Below are 9,031 nucleotides of genomic sequence, written 5' to 3' on the forward strand. Positions count from 1 at the left end.
TTTGGTGGATTTTTTTGTACTTAAAACCTACATGTTTCATTTAATAGGCAGAATTTAGTCTGATATAAGACAAAAGTAGAAATATGCCAGAATTATGCCTCCGTGTCACTCTGGCCATGTTAACATTAAAATGTTCATCTGTACAACGTTTTTTAAATATGGGTTTTAATTTTGGGGGAAAATACGATACCAATGTTTTTTTTTTGTATTATTGGTGGCCCGATATTATTAGCCATCCCTAATTATAATTTCAAATAGTGTTGAATTTAATATACTGGTATACAATATAAATAATTAGAATAATTTTATCACTATAACTTTATTTTTAATTATTTAAATTCAATATATTATATTAATTCATTCATTTTCTACCGCTTTTTCCTCACGAGGGTCGCGGGGGGTGCTGGAGCCTATCCCAGCTGTCTTCAGGCGTAAGGCGGGGTACACCCTGGACTGGTCGCCAGCCAATCACAGGGCACATATAGACAAACAACCATTCACACTCACATTCATACCTATGGACAATTTGGAGTGGCCAATTAACCTAGCATGTTTTTGGAATGTGGGAGGAAACCGGAGTACCCGGAGAAAACTCATGCATGCACGGGGAGAACATGCAAACTCCACACAGAGATGCCCGAGGGTGGAATTGAACCCTGGTCTCCTAGCTGTGAGGTCTGTGCGCTAACCCCTAGACCACTGTGCCGCCCAATATATTATTAATAATTCATGAATACATATATTTTTAAAATTCTAATACAATTTAAAATATTAGGAAACAAATATTTTTCACATATACAATATAAATCAAATTAATTCATAAACAATAGTGAATAGGAAGACTAAATGACCAAACCAGTATATGAAAACCAGAGTATTTATTTCTGATACAAACAATATCTAATACAGACGTCCGGGCTTAATTGCATTCCCTGTATGCCAACAGTACGTTGGGTCTTAGTACAGCGCAGCTGCTAAAAGAACCCTTTCTTTCCCTACCCGGCTTTTTAGACATTTCAAGATTGTGCAAGACGTGGACCAATCAGCACGCGCCGCCGCCCTGGTTTCAGCATCACCGACCCATCTCTGTCTTTCTTGTCAGCAAGGACGATGCCAGGACGTCTGGAACGTTCTGCGATTTCTTGTGCTGTAAACAAGCCATATCATGCATACCAGATATCTCCTGCCTTGGTTATCACTCGAGTTCTCTTGTGTGTGTGTGTGTGTGTGTGTGGTGACAAGGGTCACACTAAGTTTGTCAGTACTTGTGAAACTATGTGCTTGATTTTAACTTTATTGTTAGTTAGCCAAAATATGAGCAAATACCTTCAATAGGTATAATATTATTATATCATATATTTCATATTTAAAAATATATATGATTGAATAATTTATGCATTTTGTCGATGTTCCCATCAGGGTTATGCTGCTTCTTCTAGGTTGGATGCGTGCAGGATATTTTTTCCTGCTCCGTGACAGTCTGTTTGCACACACAGAGCCAGCTGACAAAGCCAATTACAAGTACAGTCGTAAATCAGTCCTACGTACTCTAGATAGTCTGGAAAGTACTTCACACAGGCACAGTTCAAATGAGGGGATCCACAAACAGTTTGAGTTTGGCGCCCCCTAGACACAACCAATCTGTTACTACACCAGCTACCACATGTACAGTACGTAATTTCACTTTAATAATCACTTTGCTTATTTGCATGGGTGCAAATGACATGATAAATAATGACTTACGTTTGCTGTCTTTAATGATACATAAAGTCAATAAATGAATGCCCAAAAGCAACTTCATTAATAGTTCCTATCATTACAAATGGATGTTTCTGTTTACATTTTATGACCTTCTGGTATTTGTGTTTTTACATTTACAATCTTTGATGGTAAAATGTATTAATGCACAATCAAATTCACTGTAAAATCCCCTTTTATAATGAAGCAAGGTGACCCGTACATTGATCTTTTTTGCACATGTCACAGCCCTGCAGTCACATCAGCTGTAATAAGTCAATCCGTTTTTCCGAGCTGAGCCCACCGACTGGATTGTCTCTCTCAGTTTCTGCTCCCAGTCTGTGCACCAGTTCGCGCTGCGTTCCAGGTCCTGGTAACGTGATGCTAACGTGTCCAAAGCTCTGACGGCTTCAGGTAGGTCAAAGGTCAAGCCAGCTTTCCGTACCGCTGCTTGGAACTTGGCTGGGGATGCTGTGGCGATGTAGCACCTGAAACAGATGAGTCGGCGTTGTGGAGATGGAGATGTACTGTAACATTGCTGTAGAATTCATATGCATCAAATAGAAACAAACTTACTAAATAGAAAGCAACACAATTTGGTATTGATAGTTTGAATTGATTGGGTGAGTTTCCCTTTAAATCATTGATTGTGACTGTGATCACAATAAATCCAATATAGTAAACAGAATAAGTGAAAATAAGCCATACGTGACACTCATGCTCGTGTGTTACTATAAATGTGTTCCCTACAGGAGCAGAGTGAGTGGCAGACAGGAAGTTGTCTGGGGTTCAGAGTTGAGTTTCAGCTTGCCGCCGGTTACGGCTGCAACAATAGCCCGTGGTAGGGATTGGTGTGCCTGGTGTGAGATCAAACCTGCAATAAAAGCCTGTTATTCCGGCAATCGAGTCTGGTGGTTGTGTGTCTCACCAAACAGTACAGTAACATTACTGACACCTTCTGACCAGTGTAGAATACATCATTTGAATGCCTTATACTTACATTTTACTGAGTGAACAAAATTTAACAGGGAACAAAGGGAACAAAGGGCGCACTTACAAGAAGTGTAAAGTAACAACAAAAAGTGTAAGTGACAGAAGGTCGACAAAAGAATGGAAAGTAGCAACAAAGAAAAAATGACACAAGCAACTTAGCATATAGACGTACCATACAGGCGTAGAGCGCAAACACAGACAGTGAGCACATTACACATTTAGTCATTTTTATGTTTGAAAATGCTTCATTTAGGCACAAAAAAGACATTTGATTAAATATGCATATTATTAGGCCGCATTCAACCACAAAACAGCATGATTTAATAATCAATAACTACGTGGGTGCCAAGTGGCTAACGATTGGCCAATTCAATTACTCAACCCTCCAAAAACCCTTCTCTTTTTCCACAAAATAATCGTAAATAAATATTATCACATGTAACAATATGACCAACACAAACAACACGCACAGTTGTGAAAACAAATATCACGCTAGTACACATGTCATTACTATTGGGACTGCCCACCCCTAGAAGGCAAAGACTCTAAAACAGGGGTGCTCACACTTTTTCAGCATGCAAGCTACTTTTAAAATGACCGAGTCAAAATGATCTACCCACTACAAAAATGCAAAACATCTATTTATTTTCAAATGTATTGAGGATTATTTGTACGTACAATGTATGTTGATGTACCTTACATAACCAAATGAGCCAATATTGCAAAACACACATAATTAACTATTAACATTTTTTGTAATTACCTGAGTTTACTTTGATGACTTGCACTGAATTGAACCAGCCAGGGATGCATAGTCCGGACAGTAGCTGCTGATAGCCAGCCTCAAGCACACTTCCAAATGTTTATCAGTCATGGATAATATCCGTATCATAATATCCGTATAATATTCCATATCCGTATGGAAGTGATATGTTTTTTGCCTTTTTACTTGGTCCAGCTCCTTCACTCATTTTAGTGACCATAAACTTTAGCGAGGGCTTAAAATCTCGCAATTCGCCGACTAGCTTAGCACTTTGCATCGTTGTTTACGCATGAGCGGTGACCTAAAGGTCAAAATTCAGTTGTCATCTGACTGGTTGTCCTGTATGTCAATCAAGTAACGGGGATGGATGATAGGCTGACATCGTAAGTTCTGCTGCACTTAGAGACGTTGTTTGATTTGATTGGTCACCCGAAGGGCAACATTCAGTTGTCATCTGAATGGCTGCCCTGTATATCAATCAAGTGACGGCATTGATGCTGGGATGATATTTTTTTAATGTCACGCCGCGATCGACCAGCGATCGACCAGTACCACCTCCGCGATCGACCGGTAGATCGCGATCGACTTAATGAGCACCCCTGCTCTAAAAGCATCCACAAAGACAAAATGAGGGAGTCGTTGTCGTGCAACGCCATGGGGAACGATACTGCACACGTTGAATGTGGAAAGTCTAACCTGGGAAGATTGGCACTGTGAGGACGGTGGTAGTGATGCCATACAGCCACGGCTGTGTGCGGACACAGCACATACTGGTTGTCCTCCCAGCATCTCCTCATTGTCTCCACGATGCCGTCATCGCTCACTGTCCCAGTGGACACAATAAGAGACAACTAGCAGTAGAAAAGGAAAGGGACAAAGACAATGTCGATGAAATGTACTGTGAACAGCGGTTAATGAAGCAGGAAGTATAGCAGGTGAAGAACATCCAAATAGCGGGTACCAGTTTGTGGTGCTTGTCAAGCAGAGTATGTGAATGTGAATGCTGGAAATCCTCCATCATGTCCTTCACCAAAGCACCATCTCTACCCAGAAGCAGCCAGAACACTCGCTCCATGTTATACGGGTCCTGAGTTACAAACGGCAGCACAGTCGCACTCAGACCTAGACGAGCACTGATCCCGAGTGCAAAACTGCGGTACCTGGATGTCGATGGCAGGAGCCAGTGTCTGTGTGACGTTAGCTGCCATGCTAAAATCACCAGAGGTTACCGTCCTGTGCACAATGTCATTGGCATTCACCATGGCCACCAACTTCAGGGGCAATCCCATTTGCTTGACAATGAAGGCAGCTGGGATGGACGAATAACCAGAGAAATAGAACGTAAAGTGCTCCATCGCAGTCAGACAATCCATGAAAAATTCCCAGCAAATTGTGTTGTTCCCAAAAACAAAAAATTGAACCCTGGTCTCCTAGCTGTGCGCTAACCCCTAGACCACCGTGCCGCCCCCACCAACTAATGTTTAACTTTATTTATTAGTTACATTGTTTGTTTCTCATATTGTTAAATATTTCAGCTTAATGCTACTGGAATGATGTCAAATTTTGTCATAATATTATATGTCATAATGTCATTCTCATAAAAAGTTGAGCTTTTTTCGCTTCATATTTTGACTTGACTTGTGTAAAATTTTCCATATATTTTTTTTTACAATTTACTTGTTAAATGCTATTTTTAGAATGTGACATGGGCCAATAAAACAGCCATGCCCTGCACTTACTTGAGGGGGTAAGTGAAAGTGCAACAGTGCACATCAATACCTGTAAGGTTTCCCGCCCCTCCAGTAGGCACCACCACCTCGAGTTCAGGCATACAAGCCTCCATGTCCTCCACATCTGTGAGCCGCAGGTACGCATAGATGAAATGGACCAGCTGGATCATAATACGAGACCAGTTCACTGAGTTGAGGCTCATGAGGCCATGAGACTTTACAAGTTCCTGATCGGCAAACAGACGACGCAGAGGCTGTTCAATGTCATCAGATGAGCCGTCCGCTTTGATAACACACAACAAGTGGAATTATTATTCATATCCTCAATTATTTCCTCTACAACATAGGATGGTGGAGAACAGACAGCTGTTCTCCACCATCTTTACCTGCAAAAACGTGAATGTTATCCTCCAGACAGGTGATCATGTGTTTCTCTTGGATATGGCTAATACGTCCCCGAGGGTAAACCACCACCACATCCAGGCCAGGAGTACCTTTTGCACTCTGGGTGGCCGAGCCACCTGTGTCACCTGATGTACCTACATGGAAAGCAGAAAAGAGAGTGCAATGGTGGCACTTCACAAAAAGTGCATGCATGGGCACAAAGTTGAAGGGCCCTAATTTTGTAGACCAGGCGCAGGCGCAGGCACAGTGCACCTGCCCTGCGCTGTGCCAACGGAGTGTGGCCAGTGCACTTTGCAATTTTCGTGAATAGCGCAGTCCGGCGCAGTGCCGCGCACCCATGCCTCCCACCGGTGCAAGTGGCAAAGAGGGAGGAGAGAAGGCATGACAGGGTTTAACACAGACAAGTGCAATCTTAACCAATCAAATCAACGCCTCTCATTGCCTTTAAATGCACTGGACTGGATGCGCATCAAAACTGCGCCACGCTGCACGCCATCTTATGCTGCGCCACAAAATTAGAGCCCAAAAAAACCAAGGACTCATGTGATCATATAATTTTAACTGTGCTCCCAACTCCCTTGACATCATCAACCAGCTCCTCCGTTGTCATTGTGGGCTGCTCCCTCACCTTTCTCACAATCATCCTTACCCCAACCAGGTAAGATTTCACCTGCACAGAGCTCCAAAGTGAAGGTAATTGACTGTTTGGACTGTCATGGGTTTCTTCCATTTATCAGAGACTGTACCAGTAGTGTTCTCTTTCTCACCAAGCTTCCTGTAGTGCATTCCAGTCTTGTGCTGGTCAACAATCTTGTTGTTGGCGTTGCAGTGCCTTCCAGTCTTCTTCAGGTCCAAACTGGTATCAAACAGGTATCAAACTGGCACTGCCATCCTTCTATTTTTCAGTATGTGGCCCGAGCTGGAAAAAGTTAGCACACCCCTAACCACTCTTAACCTAACGTGCGTGTCTTTGAGAGGAAACGGGAAACGTGCTTAAGCACATTATTTTCTGTAAAATTGAAACTAAAACATGTACGAGAGGCCTCGTTTTACGATGTTTTGTGGCTACAAATGTGCTCCTATAAATTAATTCAATTTGATTTACAAAAAAATGCTGGTTCGAACACGCCGAGGACCTCGATCAATTGATTCTGTTGCTTTCATACCAACAAGAACAGTGGCTCTGCGTCTCTCTTTCTGCAGGAAGTAGCCAAGAAATTGCATGGTGCAGGTTATAGCCAGGTCCTTAAAAGCTAAGGTGTCCCCATGGAAGAGCTCCAGGATTGTCAGGCCATCCTTCAGCTTGACAGCTCTGATCACATCCGGCACAGAGAATCCACACAAAGCAGAGCCAACAAGGACTGAGACAGAGAACAGGAAACCATTTTTAGTGTGATACATGCTATCAATGTGACTTTTTGACACTGATTTCACCTTCCAGGTCCTTTCTGGGAATGAGATGAGAAGGAATGAAGATAGAAGCTACCTCCATCACCAGTTTGGGATACGACAGCCCACTCCAGTGCCTCAGAGTTACGGGGCTCAATGTGGGTATACTCTCGGGCATAAACATCCCACCATCAGGAGCATAACCTGAAAACAGCACATCCCGGAAGTCCCATCCCTGGACTCCACCGCGAGTACTGCAATACTTCATTCCGTCAAACCTGGGAGCACCAAAGAATATTATGCTAAGCTGTGGCCCAAAATATACAGTACATTTTACAGAAAGTGGCAAATTCTGTGTTTTAACTATTATTAATGTAAAAGGTAAAACTATGTGTTGCTGCTGATCCGTGTTGTAGAAATGAACAAAGTAGCCAAACAGTAATACATAAACATATAATTATAATATAAATAATATAATAATAATAAATACATTAATATACTTCTTCTTTCTCTTTGGGCTTTTCCCTTCAGGGGTCGCCACAGCAAAACAATCTCCTCCATTCAAGCCTGTCTTCTGCATCTGTCTCTCTCACACCAACTACCCTCATGTCCTCCTTCACTACATCCATAAACCTCCTCTATGGTCCTCCTCTACGCCTCCTACCTGGCAGCATCCTTCTACCAATATATTCACTCTCTCCTCTGGACGTTTCCAACCATCATAGCTTGGTCTCTCTGACTCTAAAGGAACTATTAATATTACAACTGTTTAATATATCAGGTTTAGCTGTGAGCTGGAGATCAAACTGTAGAAGGATAATATTTATTCTCTTTCCTATAAAACCTAAATTTAAAAAATATATATTTTTGTTACTTTTCTGTGCGACGCAAACATGAGACCACGTGACACAACCAGGAAGTGTGAGGAAAGCTAGACCATCTGAATTCACCAGGCTGTTCGGGGCTGGGGCAGGAGCCTACGAACGTCTGGGCTTCGTAGACCGGGTAGGTAGTAAGATGCATACCCGGAATTCAAACACAGCCATAGATAGACGCCGCATTCAGTAGGTTCGTCAACTGCTGCAATACGTCAAAGTCGCCGCCATATTGGATGAGTCAAGGCTGCGCTGTAAATGAATACAATTCAATGCGCTCTCTCAGAAGGCACCTTTCGACAAAGAAATGTATGTTTCCTCTCGTTTCATTTATCCACACAGCCACTGACATACTCCGAGAAACAGACAGGCACCAAAAACAATCACGTTGTACAAAAACAATGACATTTTTGGTGCCGAACTGTTTTCCAGGTAAACTAGTGCGTATGTGGAAAACATAGACGAGAGGAATCCACTTAAATGTCTTTGAAGAAATGTGCTTTATCAAAGTATGTATATTTACTTGCATACGTTTACAGTACAGCCTTGGCCGATCCAATATGGCGGCGACGTTGACGTAGGCCCGCCGCTCAATGCGGCGTCTATCTATGTCATTGGATGTGCCACCAAAGCGATGGAGACCTGTTAAAACAAGCATAACACAAACCAAGGTAGGCAGTCTTCATAGATATCTATCACCCCCGTTTGCTTGGCTAACCTCCGTTTTGTTCCTTAGACTCGCAGCAGCGTCACGTTTGTTTGCTTTTGTTTAGGATCATGTATATGATCATGTATACGTATGCGTTGATGTGGGTTTCTCCCTGTCCACCATAGTAAACTGTATAAGCAGGAACGCGTACACACTGTACTTGTACTTGTACGTTACGTTACGTTACGTTACATACATTTCCATGTCAAGATCCCCAGTCAGCGATTTTTGGACTTTCTTTTTACTTACAAAGTAACGCCTTCGCCAACCCCACCGTATCCTCCTCGTCTGTTTGGACTTTGTGTGGAGTTTCCACACAATGCCGTGTGGGACGGGTCGGGTCGAGCCAAATATCTATACTCATTGATACCAGCATCGGCTCGATACTGGCGTGATGAGGTCAATATTTGTCAGGTGTCGGTTGTTTTTA

General features: G+C 42.5%; 1 protein-coding gene across 5 annotated transcripts; it reads right to left on the reverse strand.

The window, feature by feature from the left end:
- Window positions 1-1,660: 1,660 nt before the first annotated feature.
- thnsl2 (threonine synthase-like 2) lies at window positions 1,661-8,980 on the reverse strand. Of its 5 annotated transcripts, XM_058061860.1 has the most exons (10): window positions 8,851-8,915; window positions 8,043-8,534; window positions 7,063-7,295; window positions 6,795-6,989; window positions 5,610-5,762; window positions 5,273-5,506; window positions 4,654-4,802; window positions 4,455-4,580; window positions 4,190-4,344; window positions 1,661-2,225 (listed from the first exon to the last, which is right to left on the reverse strand). In XM_058061860.1, exons 3-10 carry the CDS (start codon window positions 7,283-7,285, stop codon window positions 2,000-2,002), a joined length of 1,461 nt encoding a protein of 486 aa, XP_057917843.1. In that variant the 5' UTR covers window positions 7,286-7,295; window positions 8,043-8,534; window positions 8,851-8,915; the 3' UTR covers window positions 1,661-1,999. The 5 variants fall into 5 exon arrangements, with proteins under 5 accessions (XP_057917843.1, XP_057917820.1, XP_057917852.1 ...); XM_058061837.1 differs by lacking the exon at window positions 8,043-8,534 and having other exon boundaries at window positions 8,798-8,859; XM_058061869.1 differs by lacking the exons at window positions 8,043-8,534; window positions 8,851-8,915 and adding an exon at window positions 8,611-8,629.
- Window positions 8,981-9,031: the final 51 nt, after the last annotated feature.

This window comes from Doryrhamphus excisus, chromosome 2, assembly GCF_030265055.1.
Source record: "Doryrhamphus excisus isolate RoL2022-K1 chromosome 2, RoL_Dexc_1.0, whole genome shotgun sequence".
Lineage (NCBI taxonomy): Eukaryota > Metazoa > Chordata > Actinopteri > Syngnathiformes > Syngnathidae > Doryrhamphus > Doryrhamphus excisus.

Bases quoted from the DNA above. Each gene is read 5' to 3' on its own strand.
- thnsl2 (XM_058061837.1), bottom strand. The intron at 5,763-6,794 runs GTATGAAAGCAA...CTTTCCATGTAG, and splicing joins CAGAGCCACTGTTCTTGTTG to GTACATCAGGTGACACAGGT. The intron at 5,507-5,609 runs GTAAAGATGGTG...GTGTTATCAAAG, and splicing joins TAACATTCACGTTTTTGCAG to CGGACGGCTCATCTGATGAC.